This window comes from Manacus candei, unplaced genomic scaffold, assembly GCF_025592945.1.
Source record: "Manacus candei isolate 608988 ecotype Guabito, Panama unplaced genomic scaffold, ASM2559294v1 h1tg000047l, whole genome shotgun sequence".
NCBI classification, from domain to species: domain Eukaryota; kingdom Metazoa; phylum Chordata; class Aves; order Passeriformes; family Pipridae; genus Manacus; species Manacus candei.
The window spans coordinates 1,332,774-1,348,599 of record NW_026138095.1 but is presented as its reverse complement, the minus strand read 5'-3'; the positions used below and the strand labels follow the sequence as shown (position 1 = coordinate 1,348,599).

Here is a 15,826-nt window from a genome sequence, read left to right as displayed (position 1 = left end):
CAGCTGCCCTGGTGCTGTCTCTCCATCTCCATCGTGTTTTAGGGTGTCCTCCTTCCCTGATCCGTGTGGGACCACTGCAGTCACTTCCCCAGCAGCATTTCCAGCTGAGTCCTCCCACTCTCACCAGTGTAGGGACTGACCTGTCCACTCTGGGGGCACAGGGAGAGGCAGGCATTGGATTTGTGCTGTATCAACCCTCTGCCACATCCCCACGTGTTCATTTTCACATCATTTCCCAGGGAGTGGGTTCCTGGAGCTGTGCCATGTTCCAGCACAGCTCCCATCTGGAAACAGCACCCCAAGACCTCCAGCTGCACCAAACCTCTGACCCAGAGGGATTCTCTGCTCTCTGGGGCTCTCCCACTGGTTTATCACCACCCAAGTCCCTCCCCTTGCAGTCAGGTTATTTCAATCCCACTAGATCCCTCCTTCCCAGCTGGTTCCCACCCCAGCTCTCCAGGGACAGACTCCAGAGCCCAAAAAAACCCAGGGAAAATGCATATTTCCAGACAAAGGCTGTTTTGGGCATACTGTGGGAGCCTGTCCCCACACCACATGCTGTCCCTCACCATCACCCTCCAAGGGGAGAACACTGCTCCCAACCCTCCCATTCCCAAAAACACTCACCTTGGAGCAGGTGCCTTGTTCCAGCAGGCTCTGTGGGCCCGGGTGGCAGCCACTGATGTCCCACAGATGTGCTGCCAGGTGCTGTGTAACTCGTGGAGGTGGCTCTGTGGATGGCATGTCCTCGCCTCCCCTCTCCTCACCAGCAGCCAGATCCTGCTGTACCAGCCCCCATGGACAGCCAGTTTCCTGGGGGGAATGGGGCAGGAGGGGCAGTTGGCAGCTGCTGTCCCACAAGAGCTGTGGGGCAGCTGGAGCATCACCCCAATGCGCAGAGGAAAGGGCTTCACCTTGGAGGGATCCGTGCTGCTCGTCATCAGCCCGGCCTTGAGGCTGGGAATGGACACAGAGGACAGGCAGTTAATTCCTGTGGTACTCCCAGATCCTCCTGTGGCTCCCACAACCTCTCAGGGATGTCTTGGGGCTGGTACAGGCACCCCCATGGGGACCAGGACTGTTCCCTGCCCACCCACTGCAAACCCTGGTTGGGCGTGGGGAGAGACCAGAACGGTTCAGGTCCCAAAGCAGCCTCATCCCTGACCCTGCAAGGACCACAGGGCCACCTCTGCCCCCTCAGAGAGGGAACTGTCCCCCCCAGCCGTGTTCCAGGCCCCCCCAGCCTGCCCAGTACGTACTGCACGAACTTGCACTTGGGTCCCTCTGGGCAGAACCCCACCAGGTAGTTGGTACACATCACCCTCCGCGTGTGCTTGTACTTGCACCGGGGACCTGCCACGCAGAGCAGAGGTTTGCAGGGACACGTCACACCGGGATTTTGGGAGCTCAGCTTTCCCAGCAGCCCCGGTGAACTCTTTGCTGCCCCAAACCCCCACTGGGTTCCTGTCCCACTCCCAGCCACGCCACGGGTCACCCCGCTGGGGCTCGACCACCTCAGAGGGGGCAGGAGGTTGTGCCAGCAGCGGGGTCCGGCCCCACATCACCGGTGGGCACACGGGCAGCCCCTGCCCACCCTCCCCCGTCCCAGCAGCTCACCGTGCCTGCAGAACCCGCGGTCGTACCAGGGACAGCCCATGGTGCTGGGGGTGGCATCGACGTGCAGGAAGGGACAGTCCTTGTTGCTGCACTCGCCTGCGGGAAACAAGGGGTGGGACAGGTGGGATAAACAAAACAGAGCGGGAATCACTCAGGGATGGGCTGGATGGGAGGAACTGGGGTGCCCTGAGAGCACCCGGGTTTGGACAGGGGGAACACCCGGGAGGGTGACAGTGGCACTTCTTCCCGCAGTCAGGAGGTGGCATCAGGCACTTGCTCGAGGCCAGCCCGGAGGGACACGAGTGCTGGGAGGGGACAGGCTCCGCGAGGGGTGGGAAGAGGCTTTCCGGGGCGCACAGCCTGGTCCTGCACCTACCAAACTTGGAGTAGAAATAGCACTCGGGCATCCCGGTGGCGTCGTGCTCGTGCAGGAAGTCGCAGCCGTCGCCCCTCTTGCAGAGCCCCCGCAGCCAGTGCCTGCACACCGCGGTCTTGGCCCCGCCGCCACGCCTGGAGGGGCCCTGCACGCCTGGCCATGGCACCCCTGTCACAGCCAGCCTGTCCCCCACGGCCCTCCCAGTCCTCCCTGCACCCAGAAACTCCCAGCACCCCCAGCTCGCGGGGGGACACACCAGCAGGAGCTTTCCTGGGTGTGGAGGAGGTTTGAAGCACTCACTGGGCACTTGGGGCTCAGTTCACCTGGCACTGCCAAGGTCTGGGTGCCCTGGAGGTGTCTGAGCCCTCCCCAGCACAGGGAGCTGTGACAGGACCCTGTCCCCAACTTACTGTCCACCCCCGGGAAGGGCAGGGGCCGAGCTCCTTGCTGCTGCTCCACATCGGCCTCCAGGTCAAACCTGATCTTCTCCACACCAGCCACCAACTCCTGCATCACCCCCACTCCGGCAAGAGCCCCCTCCAGCCTGGCACAGACAGGGAAGGAAGCAGGGAAAGAGGCAGGGAAGCAGAGCTCACAGGGCCCAGCAGTGGGGCTGCCCAAGGAAAACACAGCTCTACCAAGGGAGCACCACACTCTGAGGGTCCCTGCAGCCACCCTGGGCCCCAGCAGCACTCAGAAACCCTCCTCTTCCTCCTCCTCCCCAGCCAGAGCAAAGCCAATCCAGGCAACCGCCCGGAGCGCTCCATTTAGAGCGGGAAGCTGCCCACATCTGATCCCAATTTGCAGCCCTGATTGTCTGGTGCTGCAGCTGAGGAGCTCAGCCCCCGGCCCCATCCATCCCCCTCCCTGCCTCCCTGCTCCCACATCTGCTTTTGCTCCAGAAAAACCAGCTGGGGCTGGCCAGGAGCTGGGTTAACCCCCCACTCCGAGGCCTTAAACGTGGAGCCAAACGGGGCTGGAGTGCTGGAGTTGTGCATTCCCGTAGCATGGGATGGATCCTGTGTGGGTGCTGTTGTGCTCTGGGTGTGTTGAGCACGCTCTGGGTGCACAGCAGCACCAGCCCCACTCTCCAGCACCTGGCAGGGCAGAGCCCGGGCTCCTGGAGGGGCAGTCAGGTCATTGTGCATCCCGATGAATCATGGAATGGTTTGGGTTGGGAGGGACCTTAAAGCTCCTCTCATTCCGCTCCCTGCCATGGGCAGGGACACCTTCCACTAGCTCAGGCTGCTCAGAAGCCCCTCCAGTCCCAGCTGTTGGGCTGGGGGCTTCCACGTGTGCCAGGCTCCAGTGGCACATTCCAGGCGTGGCCACGGCTCTTCCCGGAGCCCGCCCGGCACAGCCCACCCAGCCCCTGGATTTACCCTCTCACTCTGTCCTCCTCCTCACGCGGCTCCCGGGGCCGTGCATCGCCTGGGGCGCCGTGGGCTGACACATGGGGATGGAGCCCTGCTCCCATTCTGTCACTAGGGATAAAGGCACTGGACCAGCGCTGCTGGAGCGCTGCCCGTGCAGGGTGCTGGGCACCCACCCGGCACCCACCCAGCACCCGTGTGGCCACATCCTGGACCCACCCCGGGGGTGTGATGGGATGTCCCAGCCCGTGCCGTGCCCGTGGGTGGTTTTGGGAGGTTGGGGGTGCAGCCTGTGCTCCCCTGCAGCAGGCACTGGCAGGATGCTGGCCTGGCAGCAGTGCTGCTGGGGAACAGTGTTACTCCCCACTAGCCCAGGTCCTGTTGGGCTGCCCCTGTCCCTGCTTGCTCATGCCGTTCCAGGGCCTCCTCCCTGTCCTGTGGAGTGGGGCCGTGTCCTGGGTGTGCTCAGCAGCCCAGCACACACTTTCTGCCCCGTCAGCTCGTGGTACTGCAGCGCTGCCGAGCAGGAGCCTGGAGCTGACAAGTGTCACAAAGATCAGGGTGGCCGAGTGACAGTCACAGGCAGCCCATGAAGGGTCACCCCAGGGCCCCCCCATCCCCACAGCCCCGGGGAGCGAGGGGGTCCTGGCAGAGGGTGCAAAGCCCAGGGAGCCACCCTGCCCTGCTGGTTTGTGTCAGAGCACCCCTTGGGGACAGGAGGAGCCACGAGTCCCCCAGCAGCCTGGTGACCTCCCAGGGGACAGCGACCAGGACCATGGGCTCGGGGGATGGACGTGGGACCCTGGCACAGGACAGGGGCTGTGCCCTGGCAATGGGGGCAGAGGCAGCCTGGTGAGCTCAGAGCCACCAGCTGCAGCTGCTGTTGTTCTCCCTGTCCCAGACAATGGCCCAATGTCCCCTGCCCAGGGTGTTGTGTCCTGCCAAGAGCACGCACAGGACCCCATTGTGTCCCCACTGTGGAGCAGCACTTGCCCGCTCCCACCGGCTTCACCAGGGGACATCCATTTGGGAGGACTGGGGCATGCAGCCCTTCCTAGGGCTGGGAGATGTTGGGGGGGCCAAATCCTTCCCTCTCCATCACTGGTGAGGAGGTCCTGGCTGGTAATCCCAGCAGAGCCACGCTCTCCACCCACTTGGGAAGGGCTCTGGGGCTGGAATGGGAAGGCAGTCCTGGCACAGCCCCATTACACCAGTGGCTGAGCTGTGGGAAGCTGGCTCTGGAATGGGAGTGACCTGCCCTGCTCTCCATGCCAGGATCATCCAGGGCTATGGATACCCTGCAGGGACGGGAGCCCCCAGGGCACCCCCAGCCCTGGCCCCCAGCCCGTGGGAGCAGGGACAGCCAGTCCTGCCCCACCATCACCCTCCCCTCCTCCCTGGCTGGCAGGGAGGGAGCAGGGCTGGGGGCAGAGCAGAGTTGGCAGAGCTGTCCCTTGGCAGGAGCCGTGTGGCCAGAGGGGCCCAGCCCGGAGCCAGATCCGGCCAGCGGGAGCTCTCCCGCTTCCTCCCGCCGTGGGCCGAGAAAGCACAGCCACTGCAGGTGCCCAAACTCCGGCCAGGACAGGATCACAGCCAGGGACGGGCTCGAAGGTGGAGGCAGCAGGACAGGGGCCGGGGACAGCGGCAGCACAGGGAACTGGTCCTGCTTGGGGAGCAGGTCCCCACAGATCTCATCCCTCAGGAACTCAGGCCATTGCAGTCACTACCATTTCCTTTTATTCTTTGCATCTGTACATACATGGTATAAAACCTCCTGTTCCAGCTGCCTGCACCAGCCCAGTGTTGGCACTGCCCGGCCCCACCGGCCCCACAGCACCGGGACATCGGGGCTCCCTGGCTCAGGGGGCTTCCAGGTGCTCCTCCCAGGGGGGACAGACCCACGCTTCCATCAGCACCCCCAGGAGCAGCCGGTGCCTGGGCTGGCTGGGGGCATCCCTGTGACCCCCGGGCTGGTTGGATGGTCAAGCATCTGGGATGGATCCATCCATCCATCCATGCATCCGAGCACCTGCCTTGGCACAGGGCTGGAGGCTCTTGGTCTGCAGAAAGTCCACAAGAAACCCAAGGAGGTGAAGCTGCCCACAGTCCTGGGCCACCTCTGAGCTCCAGAGCCAAGTTCTTCCTCACGGGAAATCTCCCCTCCGTTAAAACCAAAAGCGAGAGTAAAGAAAGTTAAGTACAAATCAGAAAACAGTAAAAACCGTACGGCAGGAAAAAATATATATATTACTACAGGGGCTAGAACTCCAAAGGCTCGTCTTGTTGGATCCTAAATTGCTTTACGTGGGCAGGGGGGCAGGAGAGAAGAGCTAATATCCAAAGTCCAACAGAAAGAACCAAAACCGAGTCTGCCTTCCCCTCCCAGGAAGTGCTGAGAGATGTCGGGAATGCCCCCAGCCCTGGGAGCAGACTGGCCCTGGGAGCAGATCACTGTCCTGCCATGGCACAGGGAGAGGGAAGGAGGGAGGAGTCACGTCTTCCCTGGTGCCACCGTTGCAGCACCGGGGTGTTCAGCCCCATGTCCAAGAACCGCAGTGAGAACCAGACCCTCAGCTCGGCCGCCCTCCTTTATACTCGTATCTCATCATCATCTTCATCAGCAAACGAGAACTCCCTGTCGGGGCGTTTTGGGGGCCCCCCCCGCTGGCTCGGTGGCCTGGGGACAGGGCTGCGCTCCTCGGGCCCCGAGGTGCAGCTGGATGCTGGACTGCTGTCCCTGGGCCCACGGGCTGGGCTCTGGCTCGGCGGGGCCACCACTGCCACCACCGGGGAGCCGGGCAGGGCGGCCTCCCCCTCCTCCTCGTGGCTCTCCTCTGCCTCGGGGTCTTCGTCCTGCTCCCACTGATCCTTATCCATGATGCTCAGGACGTCCCCGAGCATGGAGGGCCCCAGGTCGATGTGGAAGGACATGATGGACTCGGCGTGCTTCATGCCCGCCCCGCCCTTGGCCACCACGACGGGCAGCTCCGTGATGTCCCCGAAGTCGCGCTCGTCCAAGCTGGGGCTCAGCGGCCCCGCGGCCGCCCCGTTCGGGCGCTGCTGCTCTTCGGGGCTCATCTCCTCGGGCTTCTTGACGGGGCTGGAGGAGAGGCTCTTGGGCAGCTGCCCCGCGCTCCTGTCCACCTCCTTCTCGTTGAGCTGGGGCAGGGACACGGCGTTCTTGACGAAGAGCGCCGAGTCCCGCAGCGAGCCCAGCATGTCCCGCCGGTCGCCGCGTGTCACCGACTGCGAGCGCTTGCTGCTGCGGAAGCGGCGGGACAGCAGGCTGGGCTTGGAGGCTCCCGGCTCCTCGCCCGCCTCCGGCACCGGCTCCCCGGCCTTGCTGGTGAGGAAGGAGGTGTCCCCGAAGGCGTCCCCCGCGCGCCCCACGTGCATGGTGTGGCGGAAGTCCCCCAGGGGCGCGCTGATCATCTCGGCCGTCAGGTCGGCCCGCGAGCGGCGCTTGGAGTGGGCAGAGTTGGACACGAGCTGCTTGAGGATCGGCATGGTGGCGGTGAGGGGAGGCTGGGCAGAGCTGCACCGTGTCCCGCCGGTGCTCACAGCTGGGGCTCCACGGCTGGGATCCCACCGGCGTCACAGACGGGTCACTCCTGGGGGAGAGGACAGAGGGACATGGTCAGGCTTTGAGGACATGGACGGGCCTTCACCCTGCCAAGCTGCAAAATGCGACCCCATGCCCACAAGCTGCTTGGTTCCCTCAGGAATAGCCTCCACACGGGGCATTGTTCCATGGGGAACACATCCTCTGACCCCTCCCAAGCTCCCCACACCCCCTGAAGCGGGTCCCAGACCTTATCCACGGAGCAGACACCCACAGGAGAAAGATCTGGGCAAAGGGATCCTTTGGGATGATCCCTGCCCCTGTGCCCCACATGAACGGGCACCAAAAGGGATGCAGGGCACCCCTGTCCCCTCCCCGTGCAGCCCCAGCCCGCCGGAGCGGGGCACGGCAGCTCCAGCCTCCGCCAGTCGCACGCCGAGGAGATGCCTGGGATTTTTTTTTTTTAATTGGAAGAAAGCAGAAAGGAGCAGACGCCAGAAGGAATTGGAAACAGACGGCAGGAAGTGTGTGAGGAGGGCGTAGAGCCCCCGGGAGGCACCGCACGCCGAGCAGGGGGACAAGGGGAGCCGGGGAGGGGGACACACAAGCACCCCACGGGTACCTCTTCACGCTTGGCAGCAGGGGGACATGGGGACACAGCCCTGCTGCACCCCAAACCCCTCCATCCTCACTGCTCCCCGGCGCTGAGCCCATGTGTGACCATCCCCACCCTCCCCGGCCACCTCATCGTCACGGCTGTGACTCAGAGGTGACAGAAATGACGAGGGCTCCGGCGGGGTGGGGTGTGCACGGGCACGTTACTCCTTCCCACGGGCCCCTCGGTCCCACTGTCCAGCCCAGCGCCCGCAGCCACGCGGGAGGGGACAAGGACACAGACCACGTCACCGCATCCCGCGCTTCCCATGGCGCCAGGCAGCCCCAGGTGGTCCCGGGAGGGGCTGCCGGGGAGGAAGGGCTTGTGGCCGCCCGCTTCCTCCCTTCGGGCACCGCCGGCGACACCGCGGCCCCGTGACACGCACGGGGAAGGGACGGACACGTCTGTCCTCTGAGCGAGCCTGGGGCGGGGGCCACATCCCCCCGCTGCCCACCCAGCCCCAGGGTGCAGCTGAATGGCTCCGCAGGGTCGGCTGGAAGCCAGCCTTGTCCCCACAGCCCACGGGCAGCGAGGGTCCCAGCACACCCCAGCCCTGCTCAGCTGGACACCGCAGGGCGCCGCGGGACCTACCGCCCGGCTCCCAGCATGGCAAAGGGAGGGCTCCACCCCCCGTCCCTCCCCAAATCCACCCTGTGACACCCCCTGTCCCCTGCAGGAGCAACAGGACCTCAGGCAGGCTGCGGCAGGGCAGGATGGACTCTGACCCCCAGTGGGTGCAAAGTCCTGGTGCCCAGCCCTTCCGTGCATGGCTTCCATATGGGGCCGGGCAGGGCACTGGTGGCACGTGGCCACACTCCCTGTCCAGCCCCGTGCAGGATCCCACCACCCCAGAGAGGCCCAGCCTGAGCAGGACCCGCTCCCTCGCAGGATCTGGCGCTTGCCCGGCTGAGCGCGTGTGCACGGCACGAACGCCTTCCCCTTCCCAAGTCTCCTTCCAGGCCGGCATTCCTCCAGCCTTTGGTTTTCCATAAAACAAACACTCCCGGCGAGCTCCCCAGCTGGGCCAGGCAACCGTGCTGCTGATTTAGGCCATCTGGGGACTGTCCCTGCCTCGTATTTAGATTTCGGGGCCAAGTTCAGCATTTGTGAGATACTTTGCAAGCCGCACCAAAGGGGCCACCGGGAGGTTGGAGCGGGACATCGGAGCACAGCCGCCCCGGCCAGCAGAGCTCCATCACCATCACAGCCCCCAAACCAGCACCACACCCCCCTCAACACTCCTGCCCTCAAAGCTCTTTCACAGCAGCCAAAATCTCCCCCCACCCTCGATGTTCCTCTCCCAGCTCACCCCGAGGGGTGATGGCAGCACAGTGGGGCTCTGCTGCCCGCACAGCCCAGCTGCCCACCCCGTCCTGCCCAGGGGAGCAGCACACAGAGCCCTTTTCTCCTCCTCTCGCTCGGGGAGAGCGGATCCTGTGACATTCCCGCTGCCGGCGCTTTCACAAACGAAACCAGGCCAGGCATCGCTGGCGCTGCCTCTCCAGCCACCTACCAGGGGAAGCTGCTGGTAACCCGAGAGACTTCACAGGCACCTGGCAGCACTGCCCATCCTGAGGCAGAGAGCCCAGAGCACGGCCAAGTCCCAGCAGTGCTTTGGAGCAAGGGGAGGGGATGAGACCTCCGAGCACAGGTTGAGGAAAAGAGGGATAAAGTGTACTGACAGCCCTGTGCCGCTTCCCACCTGCCCTCTGAGCCCTTTGTTAGCATGAGCTCTGAGCAGTGAGAGCCTCAGGTGCCCAGGGACACAATTGTCCCTGTAAATGAGTATCTGCTTGCAGAACAGTGGGATCCTGCAGCCAGTGAGGAAGTGGGACAGGACCATGTACCCTGATGGTGCAGGCTTCCCATGAGACCCCCTCCTCCATCCTCTCCATCTCATCCCGCTCAGCACCAGTCACACGTGGGGACCAGAGGGACAAGTGGCTCAAAGAAGGAGGGCAGGGAATGGGTGCACACACACAGGGGAAACGCCGAGTCCAGCCACGCTCCCACGCGTCCTGCCCCCGGCTCGTCCTGCTCCCAGGCTGGGAAAGCCAAGCCAGGAAAGCATCCCGGCCGGCCCGGCCGGCTCCAAACGAGCTCCCCAGCTTTGCCATGCACAGCACCCCAGGCTCTGCAGTCCCTGCAGCCCCGAGATCAGAGGATGCTCTCCCCACCCTGCCGGGTGCTGGGGCAGGGGCTGGGCCGGGCCAGTTGGGCCCCCCACACCGCCCAGGGCCAGGGAGAACCCGCACAGGGGGCAGGGAAGACACGGAGCCTGCTCAGCCCCACTTTGGGAAGCGCTGCCCCTCGGGGATCCGGCACAGGCGGCCCTTTGATGTTGGAGCCTGGCAGACGGCTGCTGGAGACAGGGCACGGATCACACCCTGTCACTGCCAGCCCCGGGAGGGGACCAAGCCGCTGTCACACCCTCGGTCGGGCTCCCCAGCGAGTCTTCCCAGGGCCTGGGGGCAGACGGTCCTGTCAGTGCGGGCAGCCCCGGCGCCCCGGTGACCGTCTCCACCCCGGCACGGTGACAGGTCTGGTCCTGTCCCTGGCATCGGGACGCCGCTGCAGCTCAGCCGTGGGATGCACGGAGCAGCCTCTGGAAGTTGAAAGGCAACTGACAGCGAGCATCAGAGGCAGGGACGGCGAGATGGCACACGGGGCGGGCGGGAGGCAGAGCTCGGCTCTCGCCAGGGCTCTCGGCACACGGAGCAGCGCCAGGCTGGGGAACTCACCGCCCCAGCGCCAGCACGCCAGTGCCAAAAGCAGAGAAGCGCTCCCCGAGGGACTGCCAACAGCCAGGAGGTAGCCAGAGTTCAGCAAGGAACTATTGGCAGGACACGCCAGAACACGCACAGGACCATAAATCCTCCTGCTTTGGGGCTACGAACCAGCCCGCGGCTCTCCAGAGCCAGGAGGGGACTCTTCCGAGGGGAAAGGTTATCTCCTCGCTGGTCCTGGCTCCTTCTCTCACAACAACAGGGGCTGGCCGGGGTCCGACAGGATACCGGGACTAAACAGACCTCCCGACCTCCGCTGGGCTCCGAATTCCTGCGGTTTCGCTGAGGTGGACGGGAAGTAAACAGGCAGACTTCCCACAGCGCGGCCACGGCTCCCTACCTGCCGGGGGGCCCGCAGCCCACAGCAGCCGGCTCGGGGGGCCCGCGGCGGCTGTTTGTGCTCAGGACAAAACCCAGCGAACAAAGGGAGAGAGCGGCACGGTCAGCACAACGCCGCCGGCAGCGGGGCTGGCCGGGGGGGCCGCGCAGGGAGCCCCGCGGCCGGGCAGCCCATGGCACGGACCCCCGGGGATGGGGGCTCAGGGCAGCCTCGCTCTGCACCCCTAGACCCAAATCCACCGAGCCTCCCCGGGGCTAAACCTCAGCTGGAATCGCTCCACGGTTTCCGAGGGAGCTGCGTCCAAAACAGACTTGTTTACTGTGTGCTCGGCCGGGGAGAGAGCCCCGTCCCGGGGTGCAGAGTGCACGCTGTGCCTCAGTTTCTAACCCAGCCCATTAACGATCCCTTTGGAACAGCTTCCCTACTGTATAGATCCCAACTCCTTTTGAAACAGCCCTCCTGATCCATAGATTCGGCGCTTGGAAACATCCATACTTAACGCTGCTGCTGCCGCCGGGGTCAAACCGGGGCGGCGTGGGACGAGTCCAGCGCCCCGCGAGCGGCCGCTGCCCACTGAGTCCCAGCTCCACAGGCACCGGAGCGCGTTTGGGAGCCGGCTCCGCGCCCAGGGCTGGCACAGCCGCGCAGCTCCCTCTCTCTGGGGCACCGGAGCGAGGTGGGGAGCCAGTCCCGTGCCCAGGGCTGGCAGAGCAGGGCAGGTCCCTCTCTGCGGGGCACCCATGGGAGCGGCGTGTGTCGCGCAGGGACTGGGAGCAGGGCAGGGTGGGAGCCGGCCGGGACCCCGAGCCCTGTCCCGGGCCGCCGGGGGATGAGAGGGACGGGGATTTCGGGCGGCTCTGACTCAGCACCCGTCGGCGCCCAGCCCCGGCCAGCCCCGGGGTGCCCCTGGAGCCGCTCCAGCACGGGGAGGATCCACCTTCCCGAGACGGGCCGCGGGTAGCCACCGCCCCGGCCGCGACCACCGCCGGCTCCGACCACAGCCAGCCCCACGCGGGGCTCGCCGGAGCCGCGGGCGAGCGGCCACCGGTGGCCGGCGGGGCGGGGTGTGCCGGGCCGGTGCCCCACTCCGGGCAAACACCGCTCCGCATCCTGTTAACCCTCTCCCCCACCCGCGCCACGGGACAGACCCCACGGCCCCGCGGGAATTGAGGCGGGGGGCCACCGCCGCCCCCCCTGCCCGGTACCGGAGCGGGGCAGCCCCGGGGACCCCGCCCGTTCACCGGACAATAGCCGAGCGAGCGCGGCTGCCTCCCCCCGAGCAGGGTCCAGCCGAGCCGGTCCAGCCGAGCCGAGCCGGGGCTCCCCGAGCCGGCCCGACCCCCGGAGCCCCCGGCCCCCCCGTACCTGCTCGCCCGGGCCCCGCCGCCGCCGGTCCATGGCCGCGCCGCGCCGGAACGGAGCCCCCCCGCCGCGCCGGTGATGTCATCGCCCCGCCCGGGCCAATGGCGCCGCGCCACGTCACGGGCTGTCCCACGCCCTCCATTCAAACCCGAGTGGGGCGGGGGGCCGGGGGGCCGGGGGGGGTGACCCTTGTCCCCAACGCGGCCTCGCTCAGGGGGTCCCGCGGGAGTGGGGACATGAGTGGGGTCATGAGTGGGGTCCCGGCACCGCGGGGATGCGCTGGGGGAGCGGGATCGCGGGAAGCTTCCCCCGGAGGGGGTTGTGAGTGGGGTCTCCCGGCCCCTCCTAGGCGTGGTGCAGGGATGCCACCGTTCCAATCGTGACTGTGACACCCACTGGGCTACAGCACCCACACCTCCCCTCCGCCGCCCTCGTCTCCCTGTTCCCAGCCAGCCCCACTGCTCCATCCCCCTCAGGGGGCCGTGGGGTCCCTCCAGGCCATGGGTGGTTTGAGTGGGCAGTGGCCAAGACACGATGACAGGGGCTCCAAGGCCACTCCAGACCTCCGGTGCTGGTGCTCTCTCTGGGTTCCACGGCCCCACCGGAGCTGGTGATGGATTCCGTGGCCGCCCCGGCTCTGGGGAGGGGCTCCATGGCCCCCCCAGTGCTGGTGATGGATTCCGTGACCATCCCAGCCCCCCGGAGCTGGTGAGGGGCTGAAAGGGAGAGTGCTGGGCTGCACAGCCGCTCGCTCGCGGGGATTAAGACAAGACCTTTGTGGGAGAAAAGGGGCGGGAGAGCTGAGATTATCCCGAACCTGCCTAATGCAGCGTTTCTTGGATATTCCGGAGCATCTGGCGTCTTTGTGGAGGGAGCCAGGATGGGGTGCAGGGGGTGGTGAATGGGGTCCTGGGATGCTCCAGCCATGCAGCCCTGGGATCTCAAGTGCTGGGACACGACGCTGTGAGGTCTGAAGGTCTCTCATGTCACCGGTGCAAGGAGCTCCATTCCCTGGGCCCGGCAGCACGGTCTGGGGGCCCATGGTGGCAGCACCAGGCTGGGCAGCCCTGGGCACTGTGATGGCTCATCTGGTGCTGACACTTCCCTCAGTGGGAAGGGAAGTGGCTTACACACAGAGCTGGCACTGCACTGGGCACTGAGGGTGGGTGTGGCACTGCAGAGATGCTGGGGTTGGTACCCAGGGCACAGCTTCTGCCCCCAGCCCGGGTGCCCAGCAGCATCTCACTCATGCCTGCTGCCTCCATCCCAGGCCATGCTGCTCCTTCCAGTGCCATTTTCCCAAATCATTTGCTTGGCAAATTTTATTTTCCTTCCTTTCCGCGTGGGGAAACTGAGGCAAGAGGCAAAGCCTGCAGCTGAGCGGGGGGCCCTGTGAGCCACCGCTGGATGCAACAGTGGTTTTTTGGTGGGTGAGGAAGAGGAGGAGGGTTTGCCAGAGCCCCCACCGGCAGCTCGACCCACTTGCATGGGGACAGGGTTGAAGGCTGGTGTGACACCGGTGCAGCTCTGCTCGCCTCACCTGACGCTGTCACGGGAGCAGGGAGATGGCTGAGACAGCGCAGTCAGGAGGGATTAACATCAACCGGCTGCTGGGAGCCGCCGGGAAGGCTCCCGCGGGCTGGCCTGGCTCCGGCTGGGAAGAGCAGGCACCCACTCAACTTGAAAAACTGCCTGGGAGAGACGGGCCCCCTCCACGCTCCCTCAGCCACGCAGAGCCCGGGGCTGGATCCGGCCCTGGGGAGGCGGCAGCCAGGTCGGGGTGCTGGGCGGCTCAGGATCACGGAGCTCAGCGCTCCCGCCCTCCTCAGCCACCGCCGGTTCCTTTTGCTGCTTCTCAGCAGCTTTTGAAAGCAGGGAAGAAAAAAGAAAAGGCTTGAAAAGCGCTTTGAAAAGCAGGGCAGGGAGAAGCGCCCAAGTTCCCAGCAGCTCCATCCCCTCCTCCTGCCATCAGCGCCTGCCAGCTTTGTCTGCCGGCACTGCCGAGCCAGCGGGGTGCTTTCCCTGAGCCCCAGTGCTGGGGATCGCCCTCGGACACCCCAGGGTGCCAGGAACGAGGCGTTGCCCCCACAGCTCCCCCAAATCCCTCCAGCCCCACGGCCCAGCGCTGGCTGCTGCCAGAAGCCTCCCCACCAGCCCCACTAACACCAGAGACACCAGTTTGCACCCACAGCCGGGGGGGTTTCACCCCTTCCCCCCACCGTTTGCCCAGGGCTGAGCAGGGTGAGCAGTTATCCAGCTAATCCTGGCAGGTTGTACTGCTCACTGCTGGCATCTCAGCACTCTTGGGGTGCCACTGGGGTGAGCAGTGTGCAGGTCGGAGCCTGCAGTGGGCAGGTTCACCCTGCCTTCCCCAGCTGGCACACTCTCTCTGGGTGCCAGGGAAGGAGCTCCCACAGCTCACCACCCACCCAGGAAACCATCACCCGGATGGGATGCAGCCATCCCAGCTTCTCCCAGGAGATCTGGGGTTCCAGGCTGGAACAAGATGGTCTTTAAGTTCCCTTCCAACCCAAACCATCCTACGATTCTATGATCCCACCTGGAGCGTGGCTTCTGCAGGGACCCACCGTGGCTGGCAGCACCCATGGAAACCCTGGCACAGCTTCGGCACAGGGACCCCTTCAGTGTGGTGCACCCCCACCTGCGGGACAGGGTGCACAGACCTGGGTCTGTCCTCTGCTCTTCTCTCCCTGCCACCCCTGGCATGGTGCAGTGCCCCAGGCACGTGGGGCTCTGAGGATGCGCCGAGTCCCGTCTGGCCCCCGGCGTGGCAGGAGGGGCTGTCCCTGTCCCCATGGCCCAGGGCAAGGGAAAGGTGGGGACATGGCACACTTGGCTCTGCCCCAGGAGCTGGCAGGGAGCCAGAGAGATCTGGAGGACAGGGAGAACCCAGGCTGCAGGGCTGCTTCTAAAACAAAGAAATTCAGATAAATCACAGCCCAGTTTTACTGGTCACAGCCCCTGTTTTTGGCACATAAACATCTCCCTGTAGCACCTGAGGCAGGGAGCAGGTCCCACTCCAGTGCTGCCTCATCCGCCCAGAGAGGTCTGGGGGTGCAGCGTGTCCCCTGTGCCCCCCTTTGGCTCCCCCAGCGCTGACAGCGAGCGGTGCTCTGCCCTTGGGGGAACCGCAGGCCAGCGGAGCAGCGCCCGGGAGAGATGTCAAGGCCAATTCAGTCCCCGGGGACTGATCGGTGCCGACAGCTCCCCCTGCACGGAGCAGCTCGGAGAGCCGGCAGTGCCGGCAGCACTGGGGGTGGGCACGGGCAGCCCACACCTGCCTGGAGGGAGGCACTGGTTGTGACAGCGGTGTGGTGAAAGCCAAGGTGGCAGACAGGTGGCTGTGCTCAGTGTCTTCCCCTGCCAGCCCGCTCGGTCCCATTCCATCCGTGCCACGGGAAAACTGAGGCAGCACAGGTGAGCAAGAGCCCCTGCCCGTGCCACTGGCACCCAGCCCATCCCTGCTGCGCCCAAACCGGGCTCTGTGCCCTGCACAGCTCCCAGACCATCCCTGGGGAGCAGAGAGCCAACTCACTGCCATGCTGGGATGTGGGATCCCACCCCTCAGCCGTGGTTTCCCACGAGCACAAAGGGCTCCTCCCGCCTTGGCCGCTGTCGCTGCCGCAGGGCCCTGGTGCTGTGGCCACAGCAGTGCCGGTGGCTTCACCTCCCGGCCCGGGGCCAGCGCCAAACCTGCCGCGGATGTGGCTGCACCTCCAGCTCCTCCTTCCACC

At 65.6% G+C, this 15,826-nt stretch overlaps 2 protein-coding genes across 4 annotated transcripts; both read right to left on the bottom strand.

Moving 5' to 3' along the window:
- Positions 1 to 80: 80 nt before the first annotated feature.
- CPSF4L (cleavage and polyadenylation specific factor 4 like) lies at positions 81 to 3,421 on the bottom strand. Its single transcript, XM_051798076.1, is given in 8 exon segments — positions 81 to 149; positions 888 to 957; positions 1,260 to 1,353; positions 1,618 to 1,713; positions 1,994 to 2,146; positions 2,404 to 2,537; positions 2,595 to 2,783; positions 3,384 to 3,421. Coding segments are annotated over 8 exon segments (843 nt in total).
- Positions 3,422 to 5,080: 1,659 nt separating this feature from the next.
- Positions 5,081 to 12,169, bottom strand: CDC42EP4 (CDC42 effector protein 4). Of its 3 annotated transcripts, none has more exons than XM_051797750.1 (2): positions 12,075 to 12,169; positions 5,081 to 6,977 (listed from the first exon to the last, which is right to left on the bottom strand). In XM_051797750.1, the coding sequence occupies exon 2, from the start codon at positions 6,871 to 6,873 to the stop codon at positions 5,956 to 5,958; it is 918 nt and encodes a 305-aa protein (XP_051653710.1). In that variant the 5' UTR covers positions 6,874 to 6,977; positions 12,075 to 12,169; the 3' UTR covers positions 5,081 to 5,955. The 3 variants fall into 3 exon arrangements, with proteins under 3 accessions (XP_051653710.1, XP_051653711.1, XP_051653712.1); XM_051797751.1 differs by lacking the exon at positions 12,075 to 12,169 and adding an exon at positions 8,175 to 8,196; XM_051797752.1 differs by lacking the exon at positions 12,075 to 12,169 and adding an exon at positions 7,551 to 8,085.
- Between the last annotated feature and the right edge of the window lie 3,657 nt (positions 12,170 to 15,826).

Bases quoted from the DNA above. Each gene is read 5' to 3' on its own strand.
- CDC42EP4 (XM_051797750.1), bottom strand. From the start codon at position 6,873: ATGCCGATCCTCAAGCAGCTCGTGTCCAACTCTGCCCACTCCAAGCGC.